A 19,018-nucleotide genomic window follows, 5' to 3' on the forward strand; every position below is an offset into this window, starting at 1 on the left:
AGAGGGTCTCCTGCAGAGTCGGGGGTGTGGCAGCTGTGGCTCACCATGGGGACAAAGACACTGGCAGCAGAAGTTCTGGGAAGTACTCCTTAGCTTGAGCCCTCCGGAGTCCGCCATTAGCCCCACCAAAGAGCCTGTAGGCTCCAGTGCTGAGTTGCCTCAGGCCAAACAACCAATAGAGAGGGAACTCAGTCCCACCCATTAGCAGACAAGCGGATTAAAGTTCTACTGAGCTCTGCCCACCAGAGCAACACCCAGCTCTACCCACCACCAGTCCCTCCCATCAGGAAGCTTGCACAAGCCTCTTAGATAGCCTCATCCAACAGAGGGCAGACAGCAGAAGCAAGAAGAACTACAATCCTGCAGCCTGCGGAATGAAAACCACATTCACAGACAGATAGACAAAATGAAAAGGCAGAGAACTATGTACCAGATGAAGGAACAAGATAAAACCCCAGAAAAACAACTGAATGAAGTGGAGATAGGCAGCCTTCCAGAAAAAGAATTCAGAATAATGATAGTGAAGATGATCCAGGACCTCGGAAAAAGAATGGAGACAAAGATCAAGAAGAAGAAAGAAATGTTTAACAAAGACGTAGAAGAATTACAGAACAAACAAACAGAGATGAGCAATACAATAACTGAAATGGAAAATACACTAGAAAGAATCAATAGCAGAATAACTGAGGCAGAAGAACGGATAAGTGACCTGGAAGACAGAATGGTGGAATTCACTGCCATGGAACAGAATAAAGAAAACAGAATGAAAAGAAATGAAGACAGCCTAAGAGACCTCTGGGACATCATTAAACGCAACAACATTCGCATTATAGGGGTCCCAGAAGGAGAAGAGAGAGAGAAAGGACCCGAGAAAATATTTGAAGAGATTATAGTTGAAAACGTCCCTAACATGGGAAAGGAAATAGCCACCCAAGTCCAGGAAGCACAGAGAGTCCCAAGCAGGATAAATCCAAGGAGAAACACGCCGAGATACATAGAAATCTCAGCGTGTTTGTTTAATTAATTTGACAAAAATTAAAGACAAAGAAAAATTATTAAAAGCAACAAGGGAAAAATGACAAATAACATACAAGGGAACTCCCATAAGGTTAACAGCTGATTTCTCAGCAGAAATTCTACAAGCCAGAAGGGAGTGGCATGATATATTTAAAGTGATGAAAGGGAAGAAGCTACAACCAAGATTACCTGGCAAGGATCTCGTTCAGATTTGATGGAAAAATCAAAAGCTTTACAGACAAGCAAAAGCTAAGAGAATTCAGCACCACCAAACCAGCTCTACAACAAATGCTAAAGGAACTTCTCTAACTGGGAAACACAAGAGAAGAAAAGGACCTACAAAAACAAACACAAAACAATTAAGAAAATGGTCATAGGAACATACATATCGATAATTACCTTAAACGTGAATGGATTAAATGCTCCAACCAAAAGACACAAGCTTGCTGATTGGATACAAAAACAATACCCATCTATATGCTGTCTACAAGAGACCCACTTCAGACCTAGGGACACATACAGACTGAAAGTGAGGGGATGGAAAAAGATATTCCATGCAAATGGAAATCAAAAGAAAGCTGGAGTAGCAATACTCATATCAGATAAAATAGACTTTAAAATAAAGAATGTTACAAGAGACAAGGAAGGACACTACATAATGATCAAGGGATCAATCCAAGAAGATATAACAATTATAAATATATATGCACCCAACATAGGAGCACCTCAATACATAAGGCAACTGCTAACAGCTCTAAAAGAGGAAATCGACAGTAACACAATAATAGTGGGTGACTTTAACACCTCAGTTACACCAATGGACAGATCATCCAGACAGAAAATTAATAAGGAAACACAAGCTTTAAATGACACAATAGACCAGATAGATTTAATTGATATTTATAGGACATTCCATCCAAAAACAGCAGATTACACTTTCTTCTCAAATGCACATGAAACATTCTCCAGGATAGATCACATCTTGGGTCACAAATCAAGCCTCGGTAAATTTAAGAAAACTGAAATAATATCAAGCATCTTTTTCGACCACAGCACTATGAGATTAGAAATAAATTACAGGGGAAAAAACGTAAAATATACAAACACATGGAGGCTAAACAATACATTACTAAATAGTCAAGAGATCCCTGAAGAAATCAAACAGAAAATCAAAAAATACCTCGAGACACATGACAACGAAAACACAATGATCCAAAACCTATGGGATGCGGCAAAAGAAGTTCTAAGAGGGAAGTTTATAGCAATACAATCCTACCTCAAGAAACAAGAAACATCTCAAATAAACAATCTAACCTTACACCTAAAGGAACTAGAGAAAGAAGAACAAACAAAACCCAAAGTTAGTAGAAGGAAAGTAATCATAAAGATCAGAGCCAAAATAAAGGAAATAGAAACAAAGAAAACAATAGCAAATATCAATAAAACTAAAACCTGGTTCTTTGAGAAGATAAACTAAATTGATAAACCTTTAGCCAGACTCATCAAGAAAAAGAGGGAGAGGACTCAAATCAATAAAATTAGAAATGAAAAAGGAGAAGTTACAATGGACACCACAGAAATACAAAGCATCCTAAAAGACTATTACAAGCAACTCTATGCCAATAAAATGGACAACCTGGAAGAAATGGACAAATTCTTAGAAAGGTATAACCTTCCAAGACTGAACCAGGAAGAAATAGAAAATATGAACAGACCAGTTACAAGTAATGAAATTGAAACTGTGATTAAAAATCTTCCAACAAACAAAAGTCCAGGACCAGATGGCTTCACAGGTGAATTCTATCAAACATTTAGAGAAGAGCTAACACCCATCCTTCTCAAACTCTTCCAAAAAATTGCAGAGGAAGGAACACTCCTAAATTTATTCTACGAGGCCACCATCACCTTGTTACCAAAACCAGACAAAGATACTACAAAAAAAGAAAATTACAGACCAATATCACTGATGAATATAGATGCAAAAATCCTCAACAAAATACTAGCAAACAGAATCCAACAACACATTAAAAAGATCATACACCATGATCAAGTGGCGTTTATCCCAGGGATGCAAAGATTCTTAAATGTATGCAAATCAATCAATGTGATACACCATATTAACAAATTGAAGAATAAAAACCGTATGATCATCTCAATAGATGCAGAAAAAGCTTTTGACAAAATTCAACACACATTTATGATAAAAACTCTCCAGAAAGTGGGCATAGAGGGAACCTACCTCAAAATAATAAAGGCCATATATGACAAACGCACAGCAAACATCATTCTCAATGGTGAAAAACTGAAACCATTTCCTCTAACATCAGGAACAAGACAAGGATGTCCACTCTTGCCACTATTATTCAACATAGTTTTGGAAGTCCTATACATAGTAATCCAAGAAGAAAAAGAAATGAAAGGAATACAAATTGGAAAACAAGAAGTAAAACTGTCACTGTTTGCAGATGACTTGATACTATACATAGAGAATCCTAAAGATGCCACCAGAATACTACTAGAGCTAATCAATGAATTTGGTAAAGTTGCAGGATACAAAATTGATGCACAGAAATCTTGCATTCCTATACACTAACAACAAAAGATCAGAAAGAGAAATTAAGGAAACAATCCCATTCACCATTGCAACAAAAAGAAGAAAATACCTAGGAATAAACCTACGTATGAAGGTAAAAGACCTGTACTCAGAAAACTATAAGACACTGATGAAAGAAATCAAAGATGACACAAACAGATGGAGAGATATACCATGTTCTTAGATTGGAAGAATCAATATTGTGAAAATGACTATACTACCCAAAGCAATCTACAGATTCAATGCAATCCCTATCAAATTACCAATGGCATTTTTTACAGAACTAGAACAAAAAGTCTTAAAATTTGTATGGAGACACAAAAGACTCCTAATAGCCAAAGCAGTCTTGAGGGAAAAAAGCAGAGCTGGAGGAATCAGACTCCCTGGCTTCAGACTATACTACAAAGCTACAGTAATCAAGACAATATGGTACGGGCAAAAAAAAAAAAGAAATATGGATCGATGGAACAGGATAGAAAGCCCAGAGATAAACCCACACACCTATGCTCAACTAATCTATGACAAAGGAGGCAAGGATATACAATGGAGAAAAGACAGTCTCTTCAATAAATGGTGCTGGGAAAACTGGACAGCTACTTGTGAAAGAATGAAATTAGAACACTCCCTCACACCATACACAAAAATAAACTCAAAATGGATTAAAGACCTAAATGTAAGACCGGACACTATAAAACTCTTAGAGGAAAACATAGGAAGAACACTTTTTGACATAAATCACAGCAAGATCTTTTTTGACCCACCCCCTAGAATAATGGAAGTAAAAACAAAAATAAACAAATGGGACGTAATGAAACTTAAAAGTTTTTGCACAGCAAAGGAAACTATAAACAAGATGAAAAGACAACCCTCAGAATGAGAGAAAATATTTGCAAACGAATCAATGGACAAAGGATTAATCTCCAAAATATATAAACAGCCCATGCAGCTCAATATTAAAAAAACAAAGAACCCAATCCAAAAATGGGCAGAAGACTTAAATAGACAGTTCTCCAAAGAAGACATACAAATGTCCAAGAGCCACATGAAAAGCTGCTTAACATCACTAATTATTAGAGAAATGCAAATCAAAACTACAATGAGGTATCACCTCACACTGGTCAGAATGGCCACCATCAGAAAATCTACAAGCAATAAATGCTGGAGAGGATGTGGAGAAAAGGGAACCCTCTTGCACTGTTGGTGGGAATGTAAATTGATACAGCCACTATGGAGAACAGTATGGAGGTTCCTTAAAAAACTAAAAATACAAGTACCATATGACCCAGCAATCCCATTACTGGGCATATACCCAGAGAAAACCATAATTCAAAAGGACACATGCACCCGAATGTTCATTGCAGCACTATTTACAATAGCCAGGTCATGGAAACAACGTAAATGTCCGTCAACAGACGAATGGATAAAGAAGTTGTGGTACATATATACAATGGAATATTACTCAGCCATAAAAAGGAACAAAATTGGGTCATTTGTAGAGCTGTGGATGGACCTAGAGAGTGTCATACAGAGTGAAGTAAGTCAGAAAGAGAAAAACAAATATTGCATATTAACATATATATGTGGAATCTAGAAAAATGTTATGGATGACCCAGCTTGCAAGGCAGAAATAGAGACACAGATGTAGAGAACAAACATATGGACACCTAGGGTGGAAAGCGAGGGGGTGGGGATGAACTGGGAGATTGGGATTGACATATATATATATATATATATATATATATATATATATATATATATACTAGTATGTATAAAATAGATAGCTAATAAGAACCTGCTGTATGAAAATAAAATTAAATTTAATTAAAAAAAAAAAGAAGAAAAAGAAATTCTGCCTCTGGATAGCAGCTTCAGACTGTGCAGGAGAGCCCCAGCCTGCCCTTCCTGATGGCCTGCCCTATATATTAGTGCCCTTATAAGAAGAGACACATCCCTTATATGAGAGAGAGAGAGAAAGAGTACTTACTTTCTCTTTCTCAGGAAAAGTGCTCTCACCAGAACCTGACCCTTCTGGCACTCTGATCTGGACTTCCCAGCCTCCAGAACTGTGAATAATTAAAGTTTGTTGTTTAAGAAAAAAAAAAAGGGGGGGGGAAAGTTGAACATTTTGACTATATTAAAGTTAAAATCATGTTTAGGAAAAATACCATATCAAAGTCTAATAATTTGGAAAAATATTTTTAAATTAGAAAACAAATTTAAGATCTCTGATATATAAGGAACTCTTACATTTCAACAAGAAGGGATTAGACAGAACAGTGGAAAATTAGGTTGTCCTCAGATAAGCAAATCCAAATGAAAACAAACAAAAAACTCAGTGGTAGTCAAGGAAATACAAACTAAAATGATAATGAGATAGATTACTCTCTTACTAGCATCCTGGCAAAAATAAAAAAGACATATAACATCTCTTCCTTATAGGGACGTGTGTTAAGAGTACTCTCATATGCTGCTGATAGAAATGTCAGCTGTTAGAGACCTTTTGGAAAATAATCTGACAACAGCCAGCAGTCCCTTTCCTGATGACCTAGCTGATAGAAATAAAGGAATATATGTCCTATGAACTTTATTGCAGCTTTATTTGTTCTAGCAAAGTGAATGTTTATCAAGAAGGAAATAGATACACCCCCCCCAACTATGGAATATGACACAGCTATTGTAAAGATTGGGTTAGAGACACACTGGTTGACCTGGATGAATTTCCGTGAGATATTGTTGAGTAAGAAAAGCAAGATGGAGATAAGAATGTTTAATATTCTAGTTTTGATTTGTTTAAGATTCTAGTTTTGTAAAACAATATATGTTTATGTGCATGTGGGTTTTTTAATATGATTAAATAAGCATAAGGAAAAGATGGAATGATGTCAATTAAGTTACCAACATAAATTACCCTGGGGGAGGGGTGAAAATAGAGGAGTATGTAATAGAGGAGAGGAAGGAGGATGAGAAGGGGAAGGAACCAAAAAGCTAAAGGAAAAACTGCAATAAAAAAAGGTACATATGTATTTTTGTAAAATTATGTGTGTGCTTGTAAGTTTACATACAGCCAATCCCCAATGTTTGCAGATTCTGTATTTTTTAATTTGCCTACTTACTAAAATTGATTTGTAACCACAAACCACTACTTAGAACACTTTCAGGTCATTCAGACAAATGCTCAGACTGGGGAAAATGTTTGAGTCACCGAACGTGCACCTTCCCAGCTAGGTCAGAACAAGGTGACCCTCTGCCTTCTGTGCCAGCTCTCAAAGTGTCAACAAATGTCCTTTTCACAATCTATTTAGCGCCATGGTTTTCACATTTTTGTGCTTTTTGTGGGTGATTTTGCTGTTTAAGATGGCCCTAAGCAGAAGTGCTGCCTAGTGTTCCTAAGTGCAAGGCTGTGATTACCTTACAGAGAAAATATGTGTTAGGTAAGCTTCCTACAGGCATGAGTGACAGCCTTTTTTTTAATTAAAAAATTTTTTTTATTTTGGCTGTGCCGGGTCTTAGTTGCAGTGCACGGGATCTTTGTTGTGGCATGTGGACTTCTTAGTTGCAGCATGCAGGATCTAGTTCCCTGACCAGGGATTGAAACCGGGCCCACTGCATTGGGAGTGTGGAGTCTTAGCCACTGCACCACCAGGGAAGTCCCCTGAGTGACAGTGTTGTTGGCTGTGAGATCAGTGTTAGTGAGTCAACAGTGTATATTAAATAAAGTATCTTTAAACAGAAACACACAAAAAGCAAGGTCATGTATTGATCAGTCAACAAAAATGTTGTGACCAGAGGCTCACAGAAACCCATCCCTGTGTTTCCCCTAGAAGCAGTGGTTCAATAGTCACTAATTCAGAGTTCGTGGAAACTTTATAGAACTTAACTACCACACATAACAAGAACCAACTATATTTAGCACACATTTTTAAAAAGATGAGGTGAAACTAACACAACATTGTAAATCAACTATACTGCAATTAAAAAAAAAAGATGAGGTAAGAGAGAAATTATCGTGCTGAAATACTAGAGCATTATTAATAGCTACATTTATCGATTCACAGTCATTTTATTAAATCTACTGATTAGTTCTGATAGTTTGCTAATTTATTTGGATTTTATACCCTATGATGATGTCACATTTTAGCTTCATCATTTCCAACAGCTGCTTCTTGGTATTTTTTTCATGCCTTCATATATTACCAATACTTTTTAAAAATAGGGGGAAATGGTGAAAATGAGCCTCCTTGTAATATTTCTGAATTGAAAAAGAATACCTGGAGCACAGGTCACAAACTCTACTGCCCTATAAGGCCAGGCATGTCATTTAACCCAGTCAAGTGTTCCGGAAGCGCCCCCTTGTGGATGCTGCACTATAGTATTGCGATTTTCAGTGTTTGCAACTACGGTAATTCAAAATTTTTGAATACAGTATGTGGGACAGATATAGTAGTAGGGCTACCAGTTTATGGCCTCTGCTCTAGAATTTTGCCACTGAGTATAATGTTGACTTTTTAAAAACATAGTTTTTCATTATCTTGCCAGGGTAACGTTAATAGTTGTTCTTCGTCACAGCAGTGGCCGCCGACGTGTTGTATGTACCATTTATTCAAGTGTTAGTTGGAAATCTGAATGTGCTTGAAATAAAAATCAAAAATTATTGGGATGATACACACAGCTACACAGTAGAAATAATAGCTTCTAGTAAATACCATCAGGCAACATGCCTGCTTGGTTCACAGTTCAATATGTTAAAAAAAATTATTATTAATCACTTTAGAAAGAAAAAATAGCCTTGGTAAAGTTTTTATTAGTTTGGTTTAATTCTTAGTTTCAGTTGAATTTTCCAATGTCTTTAGCAAAAGAAAGACAAATTAGATAGATATATAGATGATAGATAGATAATAGATAAATTAACTAATGAAAGAATTAAGGAACTTCAAAAGTGATATAAATCACATAACCTAGGGAAATTTTTCTTCTTTTTAAGTCTGTTGAATGTTTGGAACTTAATTTTCTTGCAGTTATACTAAACACACACACACAAACTTTCAAAAACTGTTCTGCTGGCTCTTCTATATAAAATGTAGTTATCTGTCTCCTCGGCAGCAAGGCACTTACTGATCTGCTAAGAACAGTCAGAAACTTAAGGACCTACAGGAGCCAGGCATCAATAAGGAAGCAGGAAAAGTAAAACTTCATGGGCACGGTACACATAGTAGCTGACTGGAGCTGGGGTGTCCTCTCCAAAGCTAGTTTCTACTGTGTATCACCAACCCATTGTTGTCCTGTGGGAATGTAAGCAATGTGGTCAGATTTCCCAGTCCCTCAAAAGAAGTCAGAAATCAAGATATTTATGTAAGTTTTCCCAATTTTTAAACTATTCAGGCAAACTTAATAGGTCAGTGAACTGGATTTGACCCTCAGATTAGCAGTTTGCAACCTCTAATCAGAGGACAAAAATTTCTCCTGGTAAGGGACCTAAGAGGTTAAGCATGCAGAAATCAGAAACATGTTGATTACTAGAACGTTAACTGATACTAGTGGTCCAATGCTATGAAATCTCTTTTCCTTTAGAACCATATAGTCCCAATTTCAAATGTCTTTTAAAAATGCAGCTCTCTGCCAAGCAATCTCACATGTAGTTTATCAAATGAGCCAACATTCATTTAGTGCTTGTTATATTATTTAATGTTTTAAAATTCAAGAAGTGAATGCCATTATGAATTTTCAAAAAGCTGACTCCCTAATTCCAAAAGAGAACGCTGAACTTCCTGGGTCAGGAAGGGGAGGAGGGGTGACTACTCTAATGAGAACCATCGCCACCTTCTGGCTCAGATGGGAAATGCAACAGAAAACACTACAGGGAGCCCCTTTGGTGCCAAAGCACTCAAGGACTGAAGGCTTTTTGAAATGACTATAAAATTGGAATTTTAGTATGTATACATTTTGACTAACTGTGTACATAAAATGTTCTTAGGTTCATATGTAGGGGACTTACTGTATGTGTATCCTTAGAACTCTATCCCTACTGTGGAAAAGAGGAAACTCTATAATCCATGTCCCACATGGTTCTAATGTTAGTGTGGTAAACACCCAAAAGAAGCACGAAGAAAACATAAAGGATGGATGCTTGCAGTCTGTAATACGGGAGGGTACTCAATGTATTCTGAATGCATATCCAGTTCTCCCTAGAGCAATCACTGCTAACATTTCGGAGTTAACATGCCCAGTTTCCATGCAGCCTTAGATATTTTTGTATGGAAGACAAACACACATGTAACCACTCTCTTTTTTAGGTCACTGGATGTGAGAGGAGGATCTGACTGTCATGATTTAAGTAAGAGACACTAAGGGAAGGTGGAAGAATGAAAAAAGTATAAGGAATAACTTGGACACTCCAAATTTGACCTGGAGCAATATTCAAATTTATTTCTTAGCAACTATTATTCATCTTAACAAGATTTTATCACAATAGCTATATTTAATTTTGTTTTGCATCATAGCACCTGTAGTGGGCTCAGTGGTGGCCCTTAAAAAGATAATCCATGTCTTAATCCCTGGAACCTGTGAATGTGACCTTATGTGGGGGCGGGGGGGAAAAAAGCCTTTGCAGATGTAATTAAGTTAAGGATGTAGGGATGGGGAGATTATCCTAGATTACGTGAATGAGCCCTAATGCCATCACAAGTGTCTTTATAAGAGAAAGGCAGAGGGAGATTTGATAGACACACAGAAGACTCAGAAGAGGAGGAAGCCATATGACCAGGAGGGAGATTGGAGTGAGGCGGCCACAAGCCAGGGACACCTGCAGCCACTAGAAGCTAGAAAAGGCGAGGGACAGGTTCTCTCCGGTAGAGCCTCTGGAGGGAGCACCACCCTGCTGACACCTTGATTCCAGACTTCTGGCCTCCAGACTGTGAGAGATGAGTTTCTGTGGTTCTAAGCCACACAGTTTATGGTAATTTGTTCTTAGCAGCTCTAGGAAACTAATACATTACCTTAGTTACACTGCTTTCTGATGTGTCTCTAGAACTTCAACTGCTTTTAAATTTTCTGGTCTTCCATTGTTGCTTATATTTATTTGTTCTACTAATAGAAACTCAAAAGAGCACTCAAGAGAGGACGATTATATTTTGGACTCAAAGATGTTTTAATCTATGATGAGAAATCATAATGCTTCCTGATCTTATCAAATGAAGTTTCAATTGTGGATTTTTTTTCTTCAGATCCCATTCTTTAGAACTTTGTAGCTATTAAGAACTTTATATAACTGATAAAAGAAGATACGATGTGTCATCCTGTCATTGAAGGCTCATTTATATGGTGAAAACAACAAAAAGTGTGGGTAAAACATTTTTAAAGATCTTCATAGCATGAAAACATATAATACAGTAAGAAATTATGAGGCCAAAATTGAAGAGAAACATTTATCCAGGATAGAAGGACAGAATCAAGCCCAGGACATTAGCAGGGAGTCTAATAAGACAGGACGAACCAGAAGTACAACAGCCCTCACAGAATTATGGCCAGTTTTCAAATCACCTGTCTTGACAAGGCTTAAACTTGCTTTAAAGTGATTCTGAATTAGTAGTAACCCAGGAATCTGGCAGAGGCAAATGCAACTCTTCTCTGAAGTAAAGCACCTCAATTCTTGGCCTTAACTTATTTCTACAAATCATTTTTCAAATACAATGTCCAAACTGTCGCCAAAGAATAACAAGAACCCTCCCCCGACAAATCAGACTCTATAAGCAAAAGGAAGCAGAAATAACAAACCAAACCAGACCCACAGCGTCTTCAGGCATTGGATTTAACAGGTACATACTATAAAACAGCTGTGCAAAATAAGTTTAAATAAATGAGAAACAAGTGTGACGATATAGCTAGGAAAAGAAAGGGTTAGTTAACTGGATCATAGGTTGTTATAACTAAGCAATCCAGTTAGAAAGAAAATAATGTCAGACTAGATTAGAAAGACAAAAAGATAGAAAATACAGAAGATATGGTAGACTTTGAAGAAGCAGTATGAAAATCTAAAATACAATCAGATGGAGTCCCCCAAGGGAAGGATAAGAGGGCAGAGGGCAATACTTGAAGAAAGGATGGTTGACGTTGTCAAGCAAATGATGAAAAACAGGAGTTCTGACTCAAGAAGCTCAACACATCCCAAGCAATACAAATAAAAGTGAAGTAAATAGCGAAACTAAAGAAAACCGAAAAATAAAGCGTTAAAAAGCGGCCAGAGAAAATGAAATATATTATCCTCAAAAAGGCAACCATTAGTAGCAATCAGAAATTATCTGATTTCTTCAGCAGAACAACAAAAGGCAGAAGACAATGGAAAAATATCTTTACTATATCTAAAAGAAAATAACCATCAACCTAGAATTCTACAGCAACCAAAAATATCTACCAGAGATCAGGAAAAAAAAATTTTTTCAGACAAAAACTAAGAGAGTTTGCCAAGAGCACAGTCTCACTATAGGAAATTATAAAAAGGTGTCTTTTAGGCAAAAAGAAAATGATCCCAGATGGAAAGTCTGAGTTGGGAGAAAAAATAAAGGGTAAAAAGCTCACACATAGATGGGTAACTCCAAATGTATTAAATAATAAAAAGAATGTCTTGTAGGGTTGTGAATAGATATACTATGCAAACGTTAACAGTAAGAAAGCTGGCATGCTGTATTAATATCATATGAAATTGACTTTAAGGCAAGAATCAATACTAAATTAATGACAGTCACTTTACAGTAATAAAAGGTCAATTAACCAGGAAGCTATAGCCAGTTAAAATGCGTAAGCCCTTAATAAGATGACCTCAAAAAAAGTGAAAGCTGAGAAATAGAGGAATCCACCAGCATAATGGGAGATTTTTAAGTCTCAGTAATTAAAAGAACAGCAGACAAAAATCTGTAAGAATATATGATTTGAATGGCAAAATGAGCAAAGTTGACCTAATGGTCATATATAAAATACTGAACATAACTACTACCATATTACACATACTTCTAAAGCACATACAGATAAGTTCTGAAAATTGACTATATACTGGCTATAAAGCAGTCTCAGCAAATTTAAAAGGATTGTAATTAATCAGACTCTGTTCCCTCACCACACTGCAGTTAAATTAGAAATCAATTACAAAACAACAACGTAAAAGTTAATCCCTGTGTGGGAGTCAAAAAAGAAATCATAGTGATCTTATAAGATGTTTTTAACACAGTGATAATGAAAATACTTCATAGCAAACCTGGTTGGGGATGCAGCTAAAGCAGTATTTAGAGGAAAATATTTCATCTTAAAAGTGTATACTGGCCTTTGAAAAGGACAAAGTCTGCAAATAAATGAGATAAGCATTCATCTCTTGAAGTTAGAGAGAGAACAACAATGTAAAGTCAAATAAAATAGAAGGAATGAAAAAACTAAAAAACAAATAAATAAGCCAGGAAGTAAGCATGCAGTAAACAGAAAAAAAACAAAACACACACAGGAAAAACTCTGCTATCTTGGAGCATGCAAACTTAGGTGGTAAAACTATAAACATAAGCCAGAAAGTTAGTACCATAAAAAGTCAGAACAGAGGTTACTTTTAGGGGAAGGAGTAATTTTTTTTTAAATTAATTAATTTATTTTTTATTTATTTATGGCTGTGTTGGGTCTTCGTTTCTGTGCGAGGCCTTTCTCTAGTTGTGGCAAGCGGGGGCCACTCTTCATCACGGTGCGCGGGCCTCTCACTATCGCAGCCTCTCTTGTTGCGGAGCACAGGCTCCAGACGCGCAGACTCAGTAATTGTGGCTCACGGGCCCAGTTGCTCCGCAGCATGTGGGATCTTCCCAGACCAGGGCTCGAACCCGTGTCCCCTGCATCGGCAGACAGATTCTCAACCACTGCGCCACCAGGGAAGCCCGGGAAGGAGTAATTTTGAATGGGATGAGGCGGGCAGAGGGCTTCTGAGATGCTGGCCAACTATATAGGGTGGTTACACAGTTGTTTGCTTCATAATAATACTATTATTAAAATTTTTATTTTGAGAACACTACGGATTTACATGTAGTTATTATAAATAATACAGAGGGATCCCAAGTACTTTTTACCCAGTTTCCTCTAAGGAAACAACTTGTAAAACTATATATAGTGCAATACCACAGTCAGGATATTGACATGGATACAGTTAAGATACAGAACATTTCCATCGCCACAAGGATGCTCACTGTTGCTGTTTATAACCACACCCACTTCCTTCCAGCTCCACACATGCCCACCTCCTCAACCCCTGGCAACCACTGATCTGTTTTCCATTTCAATCATTTTATCATTTCAAGAATGTTATGTGAATGGAACCATAGGGTATGCATCCTTTGGCTTTTTTCACTCAGCATAATTCTCTGGATATTTATCCAGGTTGTTGGGTGTATCCGTAGTTCATTCCTCTTTATTGTTGCATAGTATTCCATGGTTTACCATGGAAGTTTCTAATTTTTCTAGGAAGTTTCTAATTTTGAAATCCAATTTATCGATTTTTCTCCTATGTCTTTTGCTAGAAGTTTTATAGTTTTACATCTTACATTTAAGTCCCTGATCCATTTTGAGTTAATTTTTTAATAAGGTATGACTTGGTTTTTAGACAGATTTGAGGGTTTTTTTTTTAAACTATAGTTTGTTTAACCATTCACCCATAAAAGTTCATGAGGGTTGTTTGAAGTTTTTAACTATTACAAAGAAACTTCTATAAATAATTGTGTACAGGTTTTGTGTGAACATAGGTTTTCAATTCTGTGGGATAAATGCCCAGGAGTGCAATTTCTGGGTCATACTTCATTTTAGTTTTTTAAGAAAATGGCAAACTATTTTCACTAGTAATATATGAGTGATCCTATTTCTCTGCATCCTCACTAGCATTTGGTGTTGTCACTATTTTTTAATCTTAGTCATTGTTAGGTGCACATGATATCTCATTGTGGGTTTAATTTGCATTTCCCTAATGGCTAATGGTGTTGAACATCTTTTCTTGTATTTGCCAGCTGTATATCCTCTTTGGTGAATGTCTGTTCATATCTTTGGTCATTTTCTAAGTGGATTGTGTGTGTGTTGTACTGTTGAGTTTTGAGCATTCTTTGTATATTCTAGAAAAAAATCGTCTGTCAGATGATGTGGTATGCAAATAAATCCTCCCAGTCTGTTGCTTATCTTTTCATTCTGTTAACAGGATCTGTCACAGAGGAAGTTCTAATTTTGATAAAGTCTGATTTGTCCATTTTTCCTCTTATAAACTGTGATTTCGGAGTTGAGTCCAAGAATTCTTTCCCTTCTCCTAGGTCCCAAATAATTTCTCCTGTGTTTTTTTGCTAAAAGCTGTATAGTTTTACATTTTAAAGTACAGGATCCATTTTGACTTAGTTTTTAATAAGGTGTGAAACTTGGAGAGAGGTTCTTTTCTCCCCTCATGGATATTCTAAATCTCCAGCGCTATTTGTTGAAGTGGCTTTCTTTCTTTTTGTATAACATCAGTGGAGCTTATTTGTGTGCATCTGTTTCTGGGTTTTCTATTCTGTTTCATTGATCTTTACGTTTACTTCTGCATCAATATCACACATCTTGATTACTATGGCTATATGTAGTAGGCTGAATGGTGGCTCCTCTCAAAATATGGCCACATCCTAATCCCCAGAACCCATGAATATCACTTTATATGGCAAAAGGGTGAATATTATCTTATATGCCAGAAGGTGTGATTAAGTTAAGGATCTTGAGAGGAAGTTTCCAGTGAACCCCTAGTTTCTTGGGTTGAAGATTTCTTTTTGAGGAGATTTTAATTACAAGTTCATAGGGCTTAATAATCATAGAGCTATTCCAATGATCTGTTTCATATTGGGTGACTTTCTACTTTTTCACTTGTGCAAGTGTGTTTGTAATTGCTAGTTCAGGCATTTTTATGATGGTTACTCTATAATCTTTCTCAGATAATTCTAACATCTCTGTTACCTTGGTGTTAGCATCTGTTGAATGTACTTTTTCATTCAATTTGAGCTCTAGCTGGTTCTTGGGATGACAATGACTTTTCAATTTAATTTGGGACATTTTGGTTAACATGTTATGAGACTCTGGATATTCTTTAGGCCTTCCTTTTGGCTGCTTTTTTCTGACTCCTCTCCGGGAGAAGGAAGGAGTGGTGCCTTGTTATTACCTGGTGGAGGTGAAAGTCCAGGTTCCCACTTGGCCTCCTCTGACATCCAAGCTGGGGTACTCCTCATTACTGCTGGGTGGAGATGGGAGTTCCAGCCTCCCTATAGGCCTCCACTCATACCTTCCTTCCTGGGAGTGATAGGAGTACTTGAAATCTATTCCTTCCCCTCTATACTCACCAGAACTGCTTTAATTCTATAATTTGGCATTTCTTGTCTGGTCTGGGACAGTTACTTCATAAATAGGATCCCCCCCCCACCGTTGGTATCACCTCTCTCTGATCCTTCCTCCACAGTGCTTCCAGATCTTTAGAAAACACAAATATTCCTCTACTTAGAATTCTTTCATAAATCCCTGTACCCTCCAGAATAAAATCCAAAACAAATAGAGGCCTTCAGGACTTGGGTCCAACTGAGTTTTCCGGCACCATCTCAGTCCACTATATATCTCTGTACTCCATCCGCAACAAACCATTTTTCCTGGGATGTGGGCCCTGACAGAACTGAGGCCATGAGGCAATAAGAAAACAAGAGAAAAAATAACACATTCACTTTTTCCTTGCATCTCCTCCCCCTCAACAGTCTCTTGCCATTCCTCCTACGGACTAAATCCAACCAGAAGGAAGAAGCCAGAGGGCAAGAGAGCCTGGTAAAAAACTCCATGGAGATTGGTCCCCCAGGCCACAGAGCAGGGAAGGGAAGGGTAAAGAATGGATGTGGCTGGGGAGGAGCAGCCAGATGGAGAGTAACCAGCACATTGAACTTCAAGTCAATCTAAGTTTTAGAGCAGCCATGAACCAAAAGTCTCAAATTGCCAAATGCCATTCTTATCCCCCAAGATCATAAAATTTTCTAATAGAGTTCATCAGTGTGTAAATACCAGCATCCCAGGTCTCAATGCAAATGTAAGCGTGTTATACAAAATTCCCTTTTCATTGTATGGGTAGCATCATTATTTTGCTCTCTATGCTTTCAACATTCTTCATATCTCTGGGCTTCCCTGGTGGCGCAGTAGCTGAGAATCTGCCTGCCAATGCAGGGGACACGGGTTCAAGCCCTGGTCTGGGAGGATCCCACATGCCGCGGAGCAACTAGGCCCGTGAGCCACAATTGCTGAGCCTGCGCATCTGGAGCCTGTGCTCCGCAACAAGAGAGGCCGCGATAGTGAGAGGCCCGCGCACCGCGATGAAGAGTGGCCCCCGCTCTCTGCAACTAGAGAAAGCCCTCGCACAGAAACGAAGATCCAACACAGCCATAAATTAATTAATTAATTAATTTTAAAAAATTCTTCATATCTCAAAAAAGAATTAAATAATTATACCTGTAATCATAATCTGGTTAATATAATACAGTTGGTTAAATACATCCCCAAGTATTCTCACTGACCAAAACATCTTCTCATGCCACTTACAATAGCCATTTCCTAGGGTGTAGAATGTTTTTTATTATTTTCAGGGAAAACATTATTCTTCAGCAGAATCATTTAAATCCATCCAGTGGACTTTTAAACAAATAGATAATCTTGTCATTATATGTGGTTAAATGCTGCACAATAGCTGCTAGAATCCATAAGTAGAACAACTTGTACTGTATACTCTGGATACTAAGTAAATATTAAAAATGAATTTTTAAAATGAACGTTAATATTTTAAGAGTGAAGATTAAGCACTTACACTGTCGATAAACTTGAAAGCTATATTTCTTAGACTAATGACAATTGAATAACAGGGGATTCCACCAAATAGACATTTAGTAAGTAACTTCACAGGTAATTTCAGATGTTACTGGCTTTTAAAAAATCATTCACCAACCTGAGTTAGCTCTAGCCTGCTCTTTTTAACTTTTTCATTTAGTTAGAATTGTTATTAAATGTGTACCTCCATATAGTTCAAAAAATTCAAATAATTCCACAAATATTATGATAAGTAACAGTTCCCTGTAGACAACATTCTCCCCATTTCTTTTCCCTTAGAGGCAACCACATAAAATTCTTTTAGCTGTTTGAATATTTACCCCCTGTATTTCTAAAAAACCTGCTTTTATTGCCACTTTTGTGTTTTTTTTGACCGCACCCGCAGCTTGTGGGATCTTAGTTCCCTAACCAGGGATTGAACCCAGGCTCTCAGTAGGGAAAGCGCCGAGTGCTAACCATGGGACCACCAGGGAATTCCCTATTGCCACTTTTTAAAAAGTTATAATCTATTAACTTTCCACCTTGGAAAAGGGAGTTTAGCTTTCTCATGAGCCCCACCATGACCACCATACATTAACACTCACTCTTCCCACGCCCCCACTATAGTTTTATCAAAATTTAGTCAGATTGTTATTCACTGTTTACATTACTTGAACAATGTAAACCACTTTCACAACTAAGCCATGTTTCTTTTCCTTCTCTGAAAATCTTTTCGTTTTTCTTGCTTTTAGTTTTCTTTTTTTTTAAGATTTTTTAAAAAATAAATTTATTTAATTTATTTTTTATTTTTGGCTGCATTGGGTCTTTGTTGCTGCACACGGGCTTTCTCTAGTTGTGGCGAGCGGGGGCTACTCTTCATTGTGGTGCGGGGGCTTCTCATTGTGGTGGCTTCTCTTGTTGCGGAGCACGGGCTCTAGGTGCGCAGGCTTCAGTAGTTGTAGCACATGGGCTCAGTAGTTGTGGCTCGTGGGCTCTAGAGCGCAGGCTCAGTAGTTGTGGCACACTGGCTTAGTTGCTCCGCGGCATGTGGGATCTTCCTGGACCAGGGCTCGAACCCATGTCCCCTGCATTGGCAGGCGGACTCTTAACTACTGCACCACCAGGGAAGCCCCTGTTTTTAGTTTTCGATGCACTTTTCACTATTTTATCCCCATAACCTCCCTTTGCTGGATCTTCTGTTTCCTGGCTCCCATATATTCCGCTTTATTAGTTTAATACCTCTTTTGGTGGGGCACATCTTGCAGTAGCTTCCAGAGAAAAAATATATGGGTGGCCAATTCTCTGAGATCTTTCATGTCTGCAAGTGTCTTTATTTACTTTCCACTTGATTGGCTAGGTATAGAATTCTATATTAGAAACCATTTTTCCTCAAAATTTTGAAAGCATTGCTCTATTGTTCCCTAGTTTGCTGTATTGCTGTTGAGAAGTCTAATGCCATTATTTTTCCTGATTCTTTTGTGTGGGAAGATTTAAATATCTTTCTGTTGTCCCTAGGGTTCTGATATTTTGTAATGATGTGCTTTGGTTTTGCTCTATACG

The 19,018-nt window shown here is 37.5% G+C and overlaps 1 protein-coding gene across 1 annotated transcript in view; it reads right to left on the bottom strand.

The window, feature by feature from the left end:
- Positions 1–19,018, bottom strand: part of LOC309656002 (uncharacterized protein) — a gene marked incomplete at its 5' end in the record, with an annotated part of 126,717 nt that overhangs the window by 9,672 nt on the left and 98,027 nt on the right. Inside the window, one exon of the mRNA XM_082451962.1 lies at positions 5,595–5,673. Coding sequence (XP_082308088.1) covers positions 5,595–5,673 — 79 coding nt within the window. The remainder of the gene's footprint in view (positions 1–5,594; positions 5,674–19,018) is intronic.

This window comes from Balaenoptera physalus (genome assembly GCF_965194825.1).
Source record: "Balaenoptera physalus genome assembly, chromosome: 2".
In the NCBI taxonomy this organism is placed as follows: domain Eukaryota; kingdom Metazoa; phylum Chordata; class Mammalia; order Artiodactyla; family Balaenopteridae; genus Balaenoptera; species Balaenoptera physalus.